At 38.4% G+C, this 19,611-nt stretch overlaps 4 protein-coding genes across 4 annotated transcripts in view; 2 read left to right on the forward strand and 2 right to left on the reverse strand.

The window, feature by feature from the left end:
* The window catches only part of b4galt4 (UDP-Gal:betaGlcNAc beta 1,4- galactosyltransferase, polypeptide 4), a 6,959-nt gene extending 4,825 nt beyond the window's left edge, over positions 1-2,134 (reverse strand). The window contains exons 1-2 of the mRNA XM_035667096.1: positions 2,056-2,134; positions 215-732 (exon numbers count right to left, since the gene is read on the reverse strand). Coding sequence (XP_035522989.1) covers positions 215-476 — 262 coding nt within the window. The 5' untranslated portion in view covers positions 477-732; positions 2,056-2,134. The remainder of the gene's footprint in view (positions 1-214; positions 733-2,055) is intronic.
* Positions 2,135-4,820: 2,686 nt separating this feature from the next.
* On the reverse strand, positions 4,821-9,200 carry casr (calcium-sensing receptor). Its single transcript, XM_035666613.1, has 6 exons — positions 9,016-9,200; positions 8,612-8,918; positions 7,507-8,346; positions 7,178-7,408; positions 6,054-6,177; positions 4,821-5,956 (listed from the first exon to the last, which is right to left on the reverse strand). The coding sequence occupies exons 1-6, from the start codon at positions 9,198-9,200 to the stop codon at positions 4,821-4,823; spliced, it is 2,823 nt and encodes a 940-aa protein (XP_035522506.1).
* Positions 9,201-12,729: 3,529 nt separating this feature from the next.
* zgc:175280 (cationic amino acid transporter 2 family protein) lies at positions 12,730-17,016 on the forward strand. Its single transcript, XM_035666891.1, has 11 exons — positions 12,730-13,099; positions 13,256-13,411; positions 13,574-13,730; positions 13,853-13,986; positions 14,063-14,285; positions 14,497-14,633; positions 15,088-15,190; positions 16,045-16,178; positions 16,269-16,435; positions 16,651-16,759; positions 16,865-17,016. The coding sequence occupies exons 1-11, from the start codon at positions 12,730-12,732 to the stop codon at positions 17,014-17,016; spliced, it is 1,842 nt and encodes a 613-aa protein (XP_035522784.1).
* A 1,214-nt stretch (positions 17,017-18,230) lies between these two features.
* kif20a (kinesin family member 20A) overlaps positions 18,231-19,611 on the forward strand; it is an 8,035-nt gene continuing 6,654 nt past the window's right edge. Inside the window, exon 1 of the mRNA XM_035667155.1 lies at positions 18,231-18,396. The gene's annotated coding sequence lies outside the window, so the exon portion shown is untranslated. The remainder of the gene's footprint in view (positions 18,397-19,611) is intronic.

Below are 19,611 nucleotides of genomic sequence, written 5' to 3' on the forward strand. Positions count from 1 at the left end.
TGGTTTATTACATAGCAGTTAACTCATCTACATTATCAAATAGTCAGTGGAAAAAAAGGTGGAAAACGTACAGAAAGAGACATAAAACAGAGTATAAACACATCTGATCTATTCCTATTTAGCCTGAGTAAGCAACCCTAAGCAGACACATGTCATTTACTCCCGGGAGGATGACTATCGATCACCTCTTTAACCCGCACCAGTGTATACTTACGTAGCAACGGTGACTCCTCAGGGCATTCGACTTTCGGTGGTGTAGTACTGACGCGACCGGGTGCCACCGTTCGAACGCTGAGCGTATCCCTCGCGCTGTCACCTTGGACTAGAGTTTGTGTCGTGCCGGAGGAAACCTGATCGGACTTCACTGTCTCGCCTGAAAAAATTGTGATCCATGCCAGCACTGACAGCGAGATGAGCAGCAGTACAAAATACTTTCCCCTCCGCAAAATCTTGCATACAGGCGAACAGAAGCCCATGGCTTTGTGACTGCACTGATGTGATACAGTGAAAGTGGCAACTGTGGATGCTTTTAGCTCTAGATTAAGATATTTTCTCCACGCAGGACATTTCACCAAAAACACTGACTAACCAGTCATCCCATTGCAATGAAACATGCTGCTGAATGATCCAGTAAATCAACGATATGATGCCTCTGAAGTGAGGAAGACCTATTGGGGAAAATCCATCGCTGAACTGTCGAACTCCAGTTTCAGCAGGCGAGCTCTCCGACAACTGTAAATTAGAGACAAAAAGATGTTATAGTACCAAGAATAGGAACATTGGCATCACAATCACCCCTTTACCACCAGGTCTCCTCCTGTCCAACTATACCCTAGGTTCTAGTTTCACAGACATGGCTCCATTACTTTGTATTGCAGGACTGAAAAAACACCTGATGAGATGTTATCTTTGAAAACAAACCAAGATTAAGTGTCTTTAGCTCAAGAGCCTCATTTCCTTTTGTTCACTTTTGTGTTCAGAGCCATTTCTTCTATTACAGGCTGACTGAAAGAGCTTCCTCAATGGTAACTGTACACCACCTGCCTCTATCTGTGCCCTTCAGTAACACGTTGCACTGCTGTTTGCCTCACCTTTCTCCTCACTTGTACTATGAATTTATTAAATATCTATTGATTATTTTTATTATTGATCAATCTCAGTATGTCAGTATAGTAAAAAAAAAAATACTATTACTTATACATATGTTTAAAACCAAGACAGTCAGTTGCAATGACCATTAGTTTTCTTAACTTACTATAACAAATACAACATATAACGGTTCAATCAGCGGCGACCTTAAAAACAAATAGTACAAAACTGAAGTTAACCGTTACTGTCGTGTAACGGTTAACACTAACGACCCCGCAGGCAGACGTTGTTGTGGGCCGTTACAACCATGGTTACAACCATGGTTACAACGGTTTGTATACGAACGTTAGCTATAAAACTTACGAACGAGCGTCAAGCAAACACACAAGCTAGTAACGATAATTAACTTAAGTTACATATTAAATATCTATTTTAGTGCTCATTGTCAGGTGTTGGCTGTTGTCTCTAGCGGGATAACGTAGTTAAAGAGCAAAGCTTTGACATTTTTTAGCTATTTTATTTTTCATCACAACGTCACCGTGTGTTGACGTTAATTTTGGGGAGACGTGCTAATCTCGGCTAACTCGGAGCATCACCATCACATCCACCGTTTTTCGCGTAATAATAATAATGCAGGACACTAGCGTTTCACCTTTTGTTCTCTGCATCATTCTGCTCATTCGTCTCCTGATTTACTGCCCACGTTTTAAAAACTGTAAAGCTCCAGTGCGCTGGGGCGAAGTGGCTGTACTGATGTGCTCGGATGAATTCTGTTAGCTAGCCGACGAATACTTGGGAGGAATGTGGATGCAGCGCTGTAGAGTTAACGTCAAAGTGCCGTAAAAGTTCAATATTACAGTCCCCAGTCCGCACACAGTGGAGCCCAAACACCGTACGACCTTAATACAGTTAAATACAACACTAACCCTGTTCTAAAATATAGACATTATAGTTGGCGCATCTTACCTTTCAGCTAACGTATCAAGCCTTGATCACATCCATGATCAACACAGCAGCAGACGACATCAGTGCGTCAACACACACAGCACTGCTGCTGCGGGATTTCACAATAAAAGCTTTCGCAATGAACAGCGGGACGAGTTTGGGAACATTCATAGAGAGAAACAGACAGAGAAGTTTCTCAGTCAAAACTATTTCTTCCCATCAGTATCTGTTTATAAGATATCAGGTGATGTAAAAGAGGTCGGGTGTGAAGGATATTGTGCCAAGTGATTTATTAGAGCTGACAGCCATGATGGGTAATATATATGTTTAGTCTTTAAAATAGTCTGCAAAAGATTCTTACAAATGTGCAGATACCTTAGGGTGTCTGTCTACCTACTTAATTATTCTTTTGATCCCTTGAGATTTACACACAGCACCCCATAAATCGCTTTGTTTTGAAGGCAGCATCAACACCAACAAACAGGAAGTCGTTGTTCCTGTCCTTTATGGGTGGGCTTGATGAAGCTCAACGCACTGGCTCATAGTAGTTTCGGTGTGTGGCTTCATACATAAAGGCCGTCGAATGGGGACTGTAGTATTAACTAACTTTCCTTATAATACTTTCCTTATTTTTGGAGATGCATCTGTCTGTTGTCTGTCTATTATATTAATCTACTTTAATTTCTCATTAACCATCTATGTTCATTATTCAGTTAAAGGGGTGATGGAGTTAGAGGAATTTAAATTGAGTTGTGGGGGGGGGAAATGTGTAATGTGTGTTTCTCAGCTGTGACAAACATTACCACCACGGTTCCTGTTAATTCTGTCCAATATCTGTCTCACCCCATCACTGCAGATGAGACACAACATAGTGGTCTAGATAAAGGTCTTTTCCTCCTGCTAACAGAGGAGGGGGTTGTCCAGCTGCTCCTCGGCCTGCTTCAGGTCAGCCATGATACTGACTGTCTCAGCATGTCATCCTCCTTTTGAGCAATGTGGGGGGTCTTGCACTCCTCATATGCCTTTTTACTGACTTCTATTTTTTCCCCTTCAGTTTCCTTCAGCTGCTGCGAGCTTCCTTTTAGTTTTTCTGGTCCTGCATGTCTAAAAATTCTACAGTGTTTCATAGTAAAACAAAGAGGGGTTTTTTCCTCTTATCACTCTTTGTTGAGTTAATTTGTTTATTAGTATATTTTCTTTGCTATTGTAATAAAGTTTCCTTTTTGTTTACTGTAATTCTATTGTATTTTGTGGTTTCACTGTAAGGCTGAGGCTTAAGACTACTACTCCCCCTCACTTGTGGATTTTGCTACATATTTTTCCTGAGGAATATTTCCTAAGGTGGTGTTGTCCAGCTGTAGATGTTCAAACATTGACTAGCCTTTTGTCACATTCATACCATTTAGTTATAACTCATTACTGGAGCCTTTGCTTAGTAATTATGTGAAAGAAGAAGTCCTCAAATTGTTTTCTTATAGTAAGAACAAGTAGAAGTTAAAGTCCTGTATTCTGTATTATTGTAGTAATTAACATATTCAGAATTTCCTCTTTCATTCTGTTATAATAAATATATTATATTTTATTATTGTTCTAAGAGTCTCTTCTACTCAGGAAATAGTTAAAGCGCCGACAATCAGACAGTGTGGATAGAATAAACATTGCCCTCCCCCAACCCAACCCCCCCCCCCATACTGTGAGGACATGACTGTGTAGTGTAAGCTTATTGCAAAAATTACATTAACATGTGAAATAGGCCTGCACTGTTTGCAGTTGTCAGAGACTTGTGATAAGCAAGCTGCAAGCAGAGAAAGTTGTCTGAAAGACCAAAAGGCCCTATAGACCTCCATCAGCATGTTCACAGTTTGTTTGTTTTTCAATCAGGGGTTTATTATTATGTTATTCAGATCTTTATTCCTGAGAGAATTTGAGTTATTTTCACTGGCGTGTTGGTTCATGTGTATCATAATTGATTTAATTTGATTATGCTTCAAAGTAATTTCAGTTTTACAAGCTCCACAGTTTAGCTTTTATGGTTGTAATAGAACATTTGTCTAAATTGTCTTACTATTTGTCTGTGAGACTGTGATGCCAGTATTGATGCTAATATATCCTATTTATTACTGTCTATAAGTAGTTTACATTTGACCTCATGATTAAATTTGCTATTTTCTTTTACAGCTTAAAACTTTGCTTGAAATGAACTGCACATCCCAAATAAGGTGGCAATGCCATGTTGAAGGACTATACTTTCGTTTCTTTTGTTGTCTTGTGATTGACTATAATAGAACATAATGACCAAGTATGGAACATTTTACCGACATCCTGTAATTGTGTTTTTACAGTGTGACTCATACATTCTCCGGTCTCGCTCACCCAGGAGCCTGGGTTGTCAAATGTTGTTCCAAGTTACCAGTTTGGTCTTTGTGCCAAACATTGGGTAATACTTACACAGTCAGACATTGTCAGGTTACTCTGGATATATAGAGCTAAAACATGTGTTAATATAAATAAGATACAGCATCTCTAAAAGAACTTAAGGATCTAATGTAATATTTTTGATTGTACAAAATCTTTTATTATTATTAGCAGTGTACATCAGGGTTATGCTCAAAGTCACACGATTCAGGTATAGCACTGACATTGTTTTCATCAAACATCATCTTTCTGACAAAATGTTGAGAAAATGGGAAGATGAAAAGGCTTACGTGTTAATGCATTTCAAAATAAAGTCCAAAATACATCCTAAAGTTTGACACACACACACACACACACACACACATATGCTGTCACATCAGAGAACTCCTCCTCGACTCTTCAAAGCTCAAAGACAGAGTTACTGTTCCACTGCCAAAGCTCACTCTTGGCTTATGCTTTCCTGAAGTCGGGTCACAGTCATTGCCGTTGGTCTTGAGGCTGATGGATGAGGACGGAGTCGAGGCAGAAGATCCGCCAATGCTGCTGGACTTTTTTCTTGCTGCTGTGCTATGTTTTAGTGTAGCTTTGGCAGCCACTTTGAAAGCATGGGCTGCGGTGCTGCATCGGACTTCCTCGATGGTGTTCCTGAAGGGTTTGAAGAGGATGATGTAGACCTTGTTGAAGAAGATACAGGCCAGCATCCCAAAGCTTGATGCCAGTATAGCGATGACCTCCACAGCTGAAACAAACTTGCCATAAGTACTGAAGTATGCAGGGATAAAAGAGATCCAAACAATGAAAAATATTAGCATGCTAAAAGTGATGAACTTGGCCTCTGTAAAGTTTTCTGGAAGTTTCCGTGATTTAAATGCAAAGAAGAAACATATAGCTGCCAGGAGGCAGGTATAGCCAATAAGAAACCCAAGAGCCATCACAGAGCCTTCATTGCAGGTGATAAAAATGATCTCATCAATGTCGTGATTCTTGTAGCTGGAAGGAGGAGCGTTGTAAAGCCAGACCACACATATCATGACTTGGACAAATGTGCACAGAAACACCAACAGAAATTGCAGGTTTAAACCCCACCATTTACGATGGAGACTTGTAGGGATCTTAGCTTCAAATACCAAAAGTACTCTGTTAGTTTTCACAAGGATGCAGGAGATACAGAGAACAAAACTGATCCCGAAGGCGGGTTGGCGTAAACGGCATGTCCAATCCTGTGGCTCCCCGATGAAGATGAGAGAGCTGGAGAAGCAACAGATAAGTGAGAAGAGGAGGACGTAGGACAATTCTCGGTTTGTGGCCTTCACTATTGGGGTGTTGCGAAATCTGACGAAGACTCCCATCACAAAGGCTGTGAGGACAACACCCAGTACTGCACATATGGCCAAAGCTATCCCGAATGGTTCTGTCCAGGAGAGAAACTCTATTTCCTTCAGGAAGCAGAATGTGTGGTTCCCATTGGACCAAGAATTATTTGGACACTTGGTACAAATGCTTGCATCTAAATAAATACAAAAAATAATCTGTGTTAGAACCACAACATTAGCCAGGTGTAACGTTCAAAGACAAGAAATTGTGAATGTTTGGCATCTTAATACCTTTATGGTTACTGTACTCTCCATCTGAGCACTCAGTGCATTCAAAGCAGCATGTGGGCATACTATCTATGATCCCCTTTCTTGTACCAGGGTCACAGTCCTCACTGCAATTAGAGAATGGCACCTATAGGATATAAACAGACAGAAAAGGTGCATGAGAAAGAGAAGGGAAGAAAAGAGAAGACTTGTAAGAGGTTTTAGAGCCTGTGGACCCCCAGTAAAACAACTAGAGCCTGATTTTTAAAAAGCAACTTAAAGTTTCACTAAATGAACAATGGGTCGAATGACTACGAGTAATGTTAAAGCAGTCACTTGTAGTGTATTATCACCCAACCCATTTCCCTCAGCTCTACAAAGTTTTATTATGTATTTCATCTCCTCAATAAACTTGAATCTGCTCTGTGTGTATATAAGCAAATATTTGCAAACACTTTGCTATAAAATCTTATAAGGAGATAATACAGTATGTAAATGTTTACAGCATAGACTGTATAATAAATAGTGGAACCTTATACCTGCATTCTTCCTAATGGCCACTAGGGGGCAGTTCCAGTAGCAAAAAGAAGCTTGGATACATGTAATGTAATAGAAAATTTTACTTCTCACCCTATTTTTGACTACATTGACATTAGAATTCACATTAATAGTCTATGATTCCCAGAGACAGTGGCTGCAACTCCAATTGGTTTTGTTTAAATGAAATGTTTAGATATTGTCATTAGAATGACAACTAATTCTTTAATAAAACAGATTATCAAAAAAAGTCAAAGGTTCATTTGTATTTTGTTGATTGATTTCTTTCAAAATAAAATGTGCATTTACACTGAATCATGGACTTAAACATAAAGACTACAAATAATTAAACATAAAATTCTGATACAGTTATAAGTGTTTGTCTCTGTGCCCCTAACACATTCCAAGTGGGCAACACACAAATCTGTTATAATGTACATTTACAAAATCCTCTCCTAAGCTTTTTATTAGTAAGTTTCAATGTTTTCCTTCCTCACTGGGATGACCTGCTTATTAATCAAGGTAGCTCATCCCAGGAGAATAAAAGATACACCAACTGACTAACCCACGTTACATTATTGGACACATCCTCTAAAAACAGTTTGACTGACCTCAGAACTGTATCCATTCCACAGAATCTTTGTCTTGTCAATGAACAGTTTGGCTCCTTTCTTGGCGTGGATATTGTAGTATCCGACCTCCTTGAACACCACAGAACCATCCTCAGTAGACCTATGCCAGTTTATAATTGTGTAGTTTGCTGCCATGTCTGCGTTCTCATCAAAGTGGATCTTTTCCCCCATACTGTTGGTGTAGTTCAGATGTCTGAGCTGCTTCAGGACCTGTAAAGCAGAACCACACATTTGGATGATTCAAATTGACCAAGTAAATAATTAGGTATTTAATTGCTTTGGTTTTGGGTAAAAGAGGTACATTTTACCTGCCACGCTTCCATTTTCTTTAAATCTGCACAGGAATTGTTGGCAAAAAGTCCATGTCCAGGTGTGCAGGTGAGTATGTCCTGCAGGGCCTGTGCAATGGAATAAACTGCAACATACACATTATAGGAGATACGAAGATGTGTGTGGTCCAGGTACGGGGTCTCAACACTTGTGATGTCTTCCTCACCAGTGCACAAAGGCCTGAAACTGGTGCTGCCATTTTCACTTTCTTGTAGTCTTGGGCTGTCTTCAAGATAACAGTTGAAGGTTTCTTCCCAAAACTCCCTGACAAATTCATTATGACTGTCTTTCTTTGGTTGGACTTGTTGTAGGAACTCTCTAAAACCAGGTATATTCCCTGCCTTTAGAGCAAAGCCAATAGTCCCTGCCACAACATCAAGATACTCTGGTTTAGCGATAAGGGAGGAACTTGCCCACGCTTCACTGGCTAACCAGATACGATCTGTGATGTTTCTCCTGACCATCTCTTTGATTAAAGGCTCGACATCTGGGCCACTGGCAAACACAACAATTACTTTAGCTGTGGAGTTCTCAATCCTGTCAGCCAAAGCTTGGATTTCATGATCCTCAAAATACTGAGAAATAAGTTCATTTAGGTGAATGCAGATGTCTCGCTCTTCCATTTCCTTCTCAAACTTTTCAATACCCGGGCGTCCATAGTCGTCATCTGAGGCCACAGCAATGACCCAGTTCCACTGGAAGTACTCAATGATGTCTGCCATGGCTGTGGCCTGGTACTCATCTGTAGGAATGGTTCTCATGAAGGACTTGTACTGATTCTTGTTGCTCAGTAAGCGGCTAGAGGAGGCGTAGCTGATCTGAAACAGTAAAGATTACAGGTAATCTAACGGATTTTAATTGTGCGCTGCATATTGCTGTTAATTATCTTCATTCAATATTAAGCTTTGGTCATTTTGTTGATAACACACATCATCCAGGAGGACATTTGTTTTCTTGTAAGAAGTATTATTCACAGACAATTAATGTGGACATTACATACAGTACAGTACTGCCATGTGACTTTTGATCAGTTTTAAGGCAACAACTGCAGTGCAGTGTTGATGTCGTGCTTATGTTACTCACTTGAGGAATATAAAAAAGACCCAGTAGGTTCGCAACTGCTGTGGAGACTGCAGATCCAGCTGCTCCTACTACTGCAATGGTTGCTGGGATGTGATCAGTGCAGTTACAGAATTCATCTAAATTTAGGGAGTCAATCTTATTCTGGGCCACAAAACTAAGCGTCGCTTCCAGGGCTTTTGACACCGTGTTGCATGTGTCAAAGATCCTGTAGCCCAGAGTGATGTTGGGCAGGAGAGTGCTGCTGTTGTTTATCTCATCAATCGCAAAAATCATTGCCTGGAGCCAACGGAAGCCACGGAAATTGAACCTGTAGAAGCAAACCAGTTGTAAAGCAGTTTAGAGGGGTTTAGTCCACTCCTTCAGTCGAATCATTTATGGATGCCTACACATGTCTTAAATTTTACCTGACACACTGTGTGGATTCTGGCCGGGCTGCGAGGTCTTGGTCTTTCGATGCAACACCAAAGTGTATGGGGAAAAGACCTCCAAGCAAAATATCACCAGTCATCTGCGCTCTCTGATGGGGCCCATACGTTGAAATCACATAACTGGACCCCAACATTATCAGATAATACAGAACCAGTCTCATCTTTCCTTTCTTTAATGGGTAGAATTATTTTCTACAACTCCCCAGAGTGAAGGTACTCTCAATATTATCTTCTCCCATCAATCTGTCTTGTGTTATTCATGTTTGCACTGGTGAGAATGACTGTTGGAAAAGGGGGGAAAAAAACACTTTGTGTAAGAGTAGTACAATGAGCTGCTATCACATCAGATAATTAATATAATTTTCTTTTTAATATAAATTCAACAAGATGTAAACATAACTCAGCAGCAGTGTGTGATACATCCAATAAACTCCAATCACTGAGCCTGGAGAACTTTCCCATATAAACAGGAACAGAGGGCGAGAACGATGTTAGAGGCCAACCTGACCTGAGGCTATTATTACCTTACTCTCCCAGGATTACACAGTTGCATATGTTAAGAGCTCAGATTTTTTAATGAGTTGACTTCTCTTGTAATGTTTTCTGAGAAGAAATTCATTTTAACATTTCACACCTCAATAATATTGCGTTGCGGCGCTTGAAATATCCATCTGAACCAAAATAGACGCAGGATTTACATGAGCTGAGAGTGAAGTCACACTCTAATGACCCTCTTTCCTGCAAATGCCCGGCCTCATGCCGTGGCCAGTGAACCCAGTCACCATGGAGAGAAGCCTACTGCATCTGGCTATTACTGCTGGAAAAATGCTGGGGCAGAGCCGTGATAATGAAGTAACTAACAGCTGTAAGAGCCACTGTTTGCCATATTAACCAATACTGAGAGAGGTTATATGTATAGCCACATAAAATATATTTTAATTTCTTATTGCCATTATTTTGGATGAAAAGTGTATTTTGAATTCAAATATTAATTTACAAGTTAAGTATTGAAAAATGTAATCATATTGTTATCCAGTGTCCAATAATAGCATCCAATACCCTCAAGTCTTCTTTTTGTAAATAACAATTAAAAAAACTAAATTACAATTCATGCGATTCCCACCTGTTCTAAAAAATAGATTAAAAACAAATTATATTTCCTAGCAAAGTAATTGACCATAATATTATCATTCTTTTAAATGACTGATTGCTGTAATCAAAAGTTAAGCTGACTGTGGCTGAAAATAACTGTTCTTCTTTTTAACTCCCAATATAAAAAAATTAAAACATCTAACATGGAAAATAACAGAATGAAACTTACCGCTGAACTCCTACTGAACTCCTGATATAAATACGCTAGAAACAGTTAATCTGCAGGTATACACAGTTTTTAAGGCCTTTTCCCAAAATATCCAGGGGGCTGAATGAATTCACTGGACGATGGCGTTAGCTTCTGAACCTCTTTTTGCAGATGAATCATTAACAAAGAGAGGGGTTGTCCATTTCCTTCAGCTAATGAAGTCTACTCACAGTTCACTCCTCCTGAACTAAAGTGGCAGAGAAAGAGCTGGGAAGGATATTTTAATTAGTAGCTATACCATTACCACAGCATGACAGGAAAGACAATGCCAACCGCCTACTTTCAGTGAAAATATGAGATAAAGGAGGCAGGTTGTGAAGGTTATCTTTGTCTACAGCCTTCATTAATGTGTGTATTACAAGTTAACTGGATGTTTGTGTCTGTATTACTACACTACTACTTATTGATGAATAACTAAAATGTAAACATATTTCTCTCTCTACTCTTGAAACCTACAAATTAAAATGTGATCCTCATATCTGCTGCTGTTTTTGCTGCCTGTGTATGCATGTTTTCCAGTCAGGTTTCATCTTTTATTGGATTTTGCCAGAAGAGCTGCAGCATGATACCAGGAACCCCTAGAAGCAATGGATTGCACCATTATGTACCTCAAACAATTAGTTGCCTCCTTATGCTCTGATGACTGAGTCTTCAATTTGTTGCTGAGCAGATGTTTCCAGTGAAAACAATTTCAGTTTACAACATGTTGACTTATCTGTGACACGACCCATCGCTGTGTCCATGAGACATGAGGCACATGGGAGACCCTGAAAGGTTAAAAATAAAAAGCCTGTACTCTAAATGTATTTCATAGTTTCTAACTTCTTAACCACTGGAAGTGGTCTCAATTTCCATCAGTTAAAGAGTTTAATTAAAGGCTCTATAAGGAACTTGTATTGTCTGTTTTGTCTGATTTATGGGAATCCAACCTGAAGAATAACTGCGTGGAAAAAGACGGTCTTTTCACTCATGGTCTTGTTTTTTATGAAGGTCATAGAGACTACACTATTAAATTAGGACAGTTTCACAAAACTCCTTGTAGGGGCTTTAAATAAAGAAAATTACAAACAGACCTCAATATGTTATGACTTGTAGGGATGGTAAGATTTGCGCGTGTTTTCTTTTAAAGAGTAACAGAGTTTGTTTATTTCATTTATTCTGAAAATTCATACAGACGTCATCTGTCATAGAGGACCAACAATTTCATGATGTTTTACATTGGTGAGGCATGAAAGCAATATTTGGTGTAAAAAGACCTTCATCATCTACACACACATATGAAAAAAACATCTTTGTAAAATGTATATAATTGTTTGACAAGACTGACGTGTCCTCAAATAAATCATCTAGTTCCTGTCTTTTTCAGAAATGGCACATACGTCTGAAATGTAACATAATGTGTCAAAAATGTTGAGCTGTGAAGAGTTCACAGCGAATGGATTTATCCTCACAAATAGTGTGGTCTGGTACAGATCAAAACACAGTCACACACACTGCAGCATTCAGCTGAAAAGGTAAGGAAGCCTCTTTTATAATAATGAGTGTATGTGCGAGACCTCAGTTCATTAATTAATAAATTAATGCATAATTTTAAAATAAAATGTTATTACCTGACTCTTTATTTAATCAGCAATGAATCATCGATACATCCTCTAAAGAGTAAAATAATAAATGTACAATAATGAAGCTTCTACCTACTTTTATTTCTCCCTGTTTCATAAACACAGGCCCACTGATGACATATGACCATCAATAATCACTACGTCTGAGTAATACTTGATACTTATTCTTAACTGTTTTTATATCTTTACAGTGTAAGTAAATGAATACCACATATATATTTATATCTAAAGGTAGCCTTTTACCATTTAGTGTGGATAACAAGAGTTCGTGTGTGTGTGTGAAGATTGCCTGCGTTGCACCAATTTTACAGCACAGACAGTAAAATTACATGGTGGTGTTGTGAAAATGTGATTACTTTTACCTGTGTGTCTCTTACACTTTCACAGTTTTAAAACTATTGCTACATTTGTTTGCATCAATAGCTAAACTTGGACTTGAGATTTCTGCAAAGCTATTGTGATGAAATGGACTGTAATGAGACAAATGCTGCAGATTAGGATCATATTGAATTTATACATGAGTTTATTTGTGTCTGGTATTTTGAATGGGAGCATTTGATTTGGAAATGTACTTCAATTTTTTAGAGAAAATGGCCCTTTGGCCAAATAACAGTGGTACTTTTAGCATTATGTAATTTAAATGTTTATTAATTTTTATCTTTATTTGTCTTGAGCAATCAATGAACAACACATGTCTTGATTAATAGGATGTCTGGTGCAAAGATCCTGCTGTTCCTACAGAGCCTGTCCCGTAGAAAACCTCTGGAGCCCGAAGGAGAGGAGTCCAACTTTCGCCGATGCCTGACCACCCTCGACCTGGTGGCTCTGGGGGTCGGCAGCACACTGGGGGCCGGTGTGTATGTGCTGTCGGGAGAAGTGGCCAGAACTGTGGCCGGGCCAAGTATCATAATCGCCTTCCTGATAGCAGCAGTGGCCTCAATCTTTGCTGGACTTTGCTATGCTGAATTTGGAGCTCGGGTTCCCAAGACTGGCTCTGCTTATCTCTACAGCTATGTGACTGTGGGAGAGATATGGGCTTTTATCACTGGCTGGAACTTGTTGCTGTCTTATGTCATAGGTAAAGATAGTGCCACTCTGAATACATTACTCGATGTGGTGGGTGTTTGATTAAGCTTGGAAAAAAACATCTGTCCTCGTAAACATTATCATAATATTGTTTCAAATGAGGTTCAAATATAAATAGATTGGTATCTCATTGTATTCTGTTTTTAAGGGACGTCAAGTGTTGCCAGAGCATGGAGTGGGACCTTCGATGATCTCATTGGAAATGTCATTGCCAACTCTCTGGGAAAACAGGCTGCAATGGATTTACCTGGATTAGCTCCCTACCCAGATTTTTTTGCAGCTGGCCTCATAATGCTCTTGGCAGGCAAGTTTCATTATCTAAACCCCTGTGACCTCTTACCAAATTTATTATTATAATTTATGAATAAAAAATGAATAGTTAATCACAATGTAAATCAACATTTTACAAGGTTGCATTGTATTCACAGTCACAATCAACTTCATATTTTCTGTGTTCCCTTTCTAGGGATTCTTGCATTTGGTGTTAAAGAGTCAGCGATTGTTAACAAGGTTTTTACAGCAGTTAACATCCTGGTGTTGCTGTTTGTAATCCTCGCCGGAGTCATTAAGGGGGACATCGACAACTGGTACATTAGTGAAGATTCTCTCCTAGATGGATATGAGTATGGGTTCCTCTTTACGTATATATTTTAGGAAAAAAGAATAGGCTTTTACTGTTAATAATATGGATAAATAATTATTGCATTATTGAATGACCAAGCATCAACATGTCTGTTCTTTCCAGAAACCACACATCACTGAATGAAACCACTGGATTTGGCAGTGGAGGATTTTTCCCTTTTGGCTTTGAGGGAACATTAGCAGGAGCAGCCACTTGCTTTTATGCATTTGTTGGATTTGACTGCATTGCAACAACAGGTAAATTCATTTACACAGACATAATAGATCACACAATGACTTACTATAAAATTAAATTATTATTATTTTTCTTTAGGAGAGGAGGTTCAAAACCCTCAGAAGTCGATCCCACTTGGAATTGTGGCTTCCCTCCTCATCTGCTTCCTGGCTTATTTTGGTGTGTCTGCTGCTCTGACTCTTATGATGCCGTACTTTTTGCTCAGTGTTCACAGCCCATTGCCTGTGGCCTTTACATACATCGGTTGGGGCCCTGCAAAGTATGTAGTGGCTGTGGGATCCCTCTGTGCACTGTCAACAAGGTATGAAACACAGTGTGCCATCTACAACCTCAGCTATGCAAATCTTTATTTTGATTTATCTTATGTTCAGCTTCCAGGATAGTTCATTAGTATTTTATTCTCATTGTAGAGCACATTGCTGTGAATGAAGACCATCTGAATCACAGTTACAGATTAAAACAGAAGTAAATGACATAAAGAACTACATGGTTATTTGAGCTTTGTCTCACAGCCTTTTAGGATCAATGTTCCCGATGCCCCGTGTTCTCTTTGCCATGGCCAGGGATGGACTTCTCTTCAGACCTCTCAGTAGAATGAGTAATAGACAAAGTCCTGTCATCGCGACCCTGGCTTCAGGGGTTGTAGCAGGTAAACCTGTCAGTACAAGTCATAACAATGTTTTTGTGGAAGTTTTAGTTTCTATTTTGGTTTGTTCTTGTGCTCACTGTTTTTTTGTAACTGTATAGCACAGAGCACGTCAACTGATGTGTGAGCTCATGAGTACAGGCACTCAAACCATCTCAAACTGTAGACCTTCGGTCTTATGGGATAGTCTAGTATAGTCTAATAAACTAAAAAATATTCCCAAAAAATGTAGGCTTATATCACCATCTCTGTGTTACATGAATTGAGGGTATTAAATCTGCATTATTACAAATCATAGCCCAACACCTGGAAGAAGTTAAAGTTGAAATATAATTTATAGAAATAAATGTAAAAGAAAATGATTTAAGTTCATGTAAATTCTTCTTCTTCTTTTGTTATTGTTATTATTATTTTTGTGTTGTTGTTGTTGTTGTTATAATTATTCATGTCTTTTCAGCTATCATGGCATTGTTGTTTGACCTGAAGGCATTGGTGGACATGATGTCAATTGGAACCCTCTTTGCTTACACACTTGTTGCCATATGTATCCTCATATTAAGGTATGATACATTGGTATTATTACTCTAATCTTAATAGTTACTTTGTTTGTGAGAAGGCTCATGTTCATGAGCGGTGTGTATAACCTGGCAGGGCTATATAACACCTTATGTGCCTGTTGACTGTGTTTCAGTCCTGCAGTGGTGGAAAGTAGTTTATACATTTACTCAAGTACTCAACTTAAAATTGGAGGCACTTTGACTTTACCTGAGTATTTCCATTTTATGCCGTTTCATACTTCTACTACTCTTTCAGAATCAAATATTATAGTTTTTACTCTACTGCATTTGTCTGAGAGCTTACTAGTTACTTTTAAAATGTTGTGAAGTTTTCATACATTCAGTGAAAACAAATATTTGCAAACTTAAAAAGTGATTGATATCTTATATTATTAACCATATAAAAAGAGTGGTTGATAATACTAACTGGCCAACTAATAATAAACATTTTGACAGATTTATCAACCCTGGATTTTGATAAGACCAAGAAATGCCCGCAATAGGAGGAGATTAATAGAACTGGCATTTTCTGGGTGATACTGTCAATATGTATTGATTATGAGCTAAAAGTACACTTTGATCAACTGTCATAACTGCAGGCAGATACTGTTTCTACATTAAGAATGCATTTTTATTCCATTTAATACCTTCAGTGGTTGATAATTATAAATAAGATTAAATTAGATGGCCTGACGTGTGTTTGAAACATTAATTAACACAAACTGCATTACAGACAGGGATTCAAATACATTTAATACAATTTGTTTGTTTTAGTCACAGCTACAATACATAGAAAATGTCATGTTATGTTAACCCAATGTTTGACTGCATTAATTTATATTTCCTCACTTTGACAGGTACCAAGTAGACCTCAGTGAGGATTCAAGTTTCAGCAAACCAGAACCTTTTACAATTACTGCAGTATTATATCCTCCTCCACAGGCCACCACACGGACATCAAAAAATGTGTCTGTTTTAACTATTTTTATTAGTAAGTGATCTCCTTAACATCATCCTTAAATATTGTCCTGCTTATAGATGATTCCCACTGTTAATAATCATGGATCATTGTTCTCCTCAGTCTTTTTAGCTGTCATCCTAAGCCTCGCCATATCACAATCTCTAGACTCCCTGCAGACACTGGAGTGGTGGAGTTTACTTTGTGTCATTGTGATCGTGCTGATGTTGGTCCTCATTACGCTGATCATCTGGAGACAACCGCAGAACACGACCAGAGCTGCATTCATGGTATGCCTCATTTGGGTTTTCTGGTGGTATAGTTTAATCTTTATTTCAGCCAGTGAAGCATCATTACTGTAATTATAAACTTTGATTACTAAGTGTAGAAACTCATTACTGACAGGAAAAATAGCCACCAAGTAACATTTAATCAGAAAAAGAGTCCTAAACAGCATTTCAGTTCCTTTGCTTTGTCATAATTTTCTGCTCTTTCATGTGTACAGGTTCCTTTTGTTCCACTGCTTCCTATCTTCAGTACCTTTGTCAATGTCTATCTCATGGTTCAACTTGGATCAGACACATGGATCCGCTATGCAGTGTGGATGGCAGTAGGTATGTCAGAAATGTCACTTTAATACACATTTTAATTTACAAAATATGCAAAAAATATCAAATAAGCCAACATGACCATGTGAGATGTAACTTTTCTTTACACAGGTTTAATTATCTACTTATGTTACGGTGTCCAGCACAGTGTGCAGAAACAACGGCTTCAAAATTCACACAACCAAGTCAGCATTCACAGCATCACCACCACTGTGGAGCAAAACTTTGAACCTGGACAAGATTTTAATGGGCAAATGATGTAACATGATTTACTGATTAAGCCAGTAAATCATCAAGCAAAGCAAAACGCTTTCATCATAATAAAAGGTTGGCCAGTGTGCATGAATTCATACGTTTAAAAAAAAGGATTTAAATCACAACCTCTGACCTCTATTTTGTTATTTCTTTTCTGTGAAAAAATATTTTGTATATTATACATTTACAAAACATATATTTTTCATTATTTAGATTTGAACAGATTAAAAATCACATGTATTATATAAATCACATCGACATTATCTCTGCATGAGGCGTCATGGAGTATTGTGTTTTCATTTTACTGTTTCACAGAGACATCACAGGTTAGGGTTTGGAAGATTTTACAAAAAATAAGAGCCATGTTAGATGGTAAAGTGCCACAATTCAAATATAGTCAGGAAGTGTCAAAAGACAACATTAAGCTCATATCAGTAAATACTGTAAAATGAATACAGTTTTTGTGATGTGTTTTTTGTAATCAATGTTCACATACAGTTAGGTAAATTATATCAAGCAAAACTTTATTTATGTAGCATTTCATTCCAGGTGGAAGCACAATGTATTATAAGTGTCCTGCATTTCCTTTATAGGTGCATTTTCACATTTTCTTATATAATGTATTATAGCCTTTTGCTAACAGGGATTTCTTTTGTTGAGCTTCTCTACTGTTTGTCCACCATACCCAACTCCCAGTGTGTTTAATGTATTTGTATTACTTTCTATTGTCATGTTTTTTGTGATGTGCCCGTTAAATAAACATGGCATTAGATTTCTCCATTCAAACTATAACTGTCTGCTTTCACTCTTACTGAGACGACCACATTGTTTTGATTAAAAATGCCACATTTATTTACAACACGTGACAGGAACTCATGAAGGCTGTCTTTGTTTACGGAGACACAGTTTAAATAGCGCACCATGTGAGCCCATGCTAGCCAATCAGAAGGCAGACAGCGGGGAGCTTTTTTTAAAGAAACAAAGATTTATGAAACAATATGAAGAAGTTGTGTTTAAATTGATTCATTTGATTTTAGGAGAAAACTTTAAAAACGAGACGATAAATCAGCTCTTCGGCGCTAATTAGATTAATCTAAGAGCCAAAATGGCGACACCTGCTGGTCAAACCGGGGTTGGGTTGGAACACAACGTCACCAGCTCTAACCAATCAGGGAGCCGCTCTGCAGGGGAAGCGCATTGTTCAAAAACGGAACGGGTAAAGTTTAACGTTGATTCAGCCGGGAGAGCTCGGGTAGTGTTAGTGTCAGGTGGCTCCGGTCGGTACAGTTTTAACTCACCAGCTCCGCTTTTAGTCGAGTACTACAGTTTGGGCGATTTATTCATAACGTAAGAAGATTTAGTTAGTGGAAACGAGGCGCATTTCCGAGGTAAGTTAACGTTTGCTTACAGCTGGCTCGGCAACAAGAAACCTGTTAGTCTCGATACAGCTGTAATTATAAATGTTGACCGGTCTAATATAAAGTTTATAACCAGCTAAGTTAACAGACAACAACCACGTGGTGATTCTTGTGTTAAATTGGTGGAACAGAACTCTCGATTTAAAAAACAACTTCGAAACGGGTATTAACGTACACTCTCGTGCACGTTCAGACGTTAACGTTATGTGCGCACGCACTCACCTCATGCTGAAATAAACAACAATAAACAGTAAAGTTAATAAAAGGTTTAGTAACGTTAGTAACGTTATGTGTTTACTGTACGTGTTATGCAGCTGGATGTTTAGCAGTTAACTAACTAACACAGAGTTGACATTGTTAACGTCAGCTGCGTTGAACAATGTCTTTTATAAAGTTTAACAAACGTTAATTCATCTAAGCTTCATTTTCAAATATATAACTAGCTGTATATCAACTTTAAAGACCTTAATTTCAGCTCACCCTTCAAAGTGTTGTGACTGTCACTGTGTACTTCAAATGCTGCTGTTTAGCTGAGGTTAACATTTGTCCAAAGTGAGTTTACAGGTAACTGGTTTTAAAGTCATATTTATTTGTATAACCATATATTATTATATTTAACATACTTCTAATCCTCTCTTACTACATATTTTAAAAAATGCGTGCTGTTTGGAGGCGTGGCTTCCTGAGTGAGTGAGTGAGTGAGGTCTGAGGAGACCAGAGGGGAAATGGAAAATCACCTTTATTGACATCATGTGCCAACAAGAATAAATGTGATTATGTGCACAAAGAACAAACAGTGTAGTTCCTCTTCGAGTACTGGTTTGATCCTGTTCTCACTGACACCATCCCACTGGCTCATGCAGGCTTGTTTAAACGCAGTGCAGTCAAAAACCTCTTTATGATTGATTTTAATAATGTAATTCTTCTGCACCAATACTAAACTTGTCATGACAGTGAAGTCATTTTCCTGTTTGACTACTCGTTGAGCTCCTGTTTGGCTTTGAAGGGCGAAGTAGGCATCATCCAGTTTCTGTCTGTTTTGTCACCTCGTCTCATGACACACCCTTATTTTAACTGATCCTCTCATAACAGTGAGCCGCTGTGTGAAGACTGCACAATATCAGACACTGTATTCTTCAGTGATGGCCTAACTCAACACTTGTGGGTGGGGGGAGTTGTTAAGAC

This window comes from Morone saxatilis, unplaced genomic scaffold, assembly GCF_004916995.1.
Source record: "Morone saxatilis isolate NCDOM2014 unplaced genomic scaffold, NCSU_SB_2.0 Contig20, whole genome shotgun sequence".
Taxonomy (NCBI): Eukaryota; Metazoa; Chordata; class Actinopteri; family Moronidae; genus Morone; species Morone saxatilis.

What these genes read in the sequence shown, in the direction of transcription:
- zgc:175280 (XM_035666891.1), top strand. Translation starts at nt 12,730, where the DNA reads ATGTCTGGTGCAAAGATCCTGCTGTTCCTACAGAGCCTGTCCCGTAGA. An exon ending in CTCTGTGCACTGTCAACAAG is followed by an intron (nt 14,286 to 14,496) that starts GTATGAAACACA and finishes TTTGTCTCACAG; the next exon opens with CCTTTTAGGATCAATGTTCC. An exon ending in TGCAGTGTGGATGGCAGTAG is followed by an intron (nt 16,760 to 16,864) that starts GTATGTCAGAAA and finishes TTCTTTACACAG; the next exon opens with GTTTAATTATCTACTTATGT.
- casr (XM_035666613.1), bottom strand. Translation starts at nt 9,200, where the DNA reads ATGAGACTGGTTCTGTATTATCTGATAATGTTGGGGTCCAGTTATGTG. An exon ending in GAATCCACACAGTGTGTCAG is followed by an intron (nt 8,919 to 9,015) that starts GTAAAATTTAAG and finishes TTGCTTCTACAG; the next exon opens with GTTCAATTTCCGTGGCTTCC. An exon ending in GTCTTTTTTATATTCCTCAA is followed by an intron (nt 8,347 to 8,611) that starts GTGAGTAACATA and finishes TTACTGTTTCAG; the next exon opens with ATCAGCTACGCCTCCTCTAG.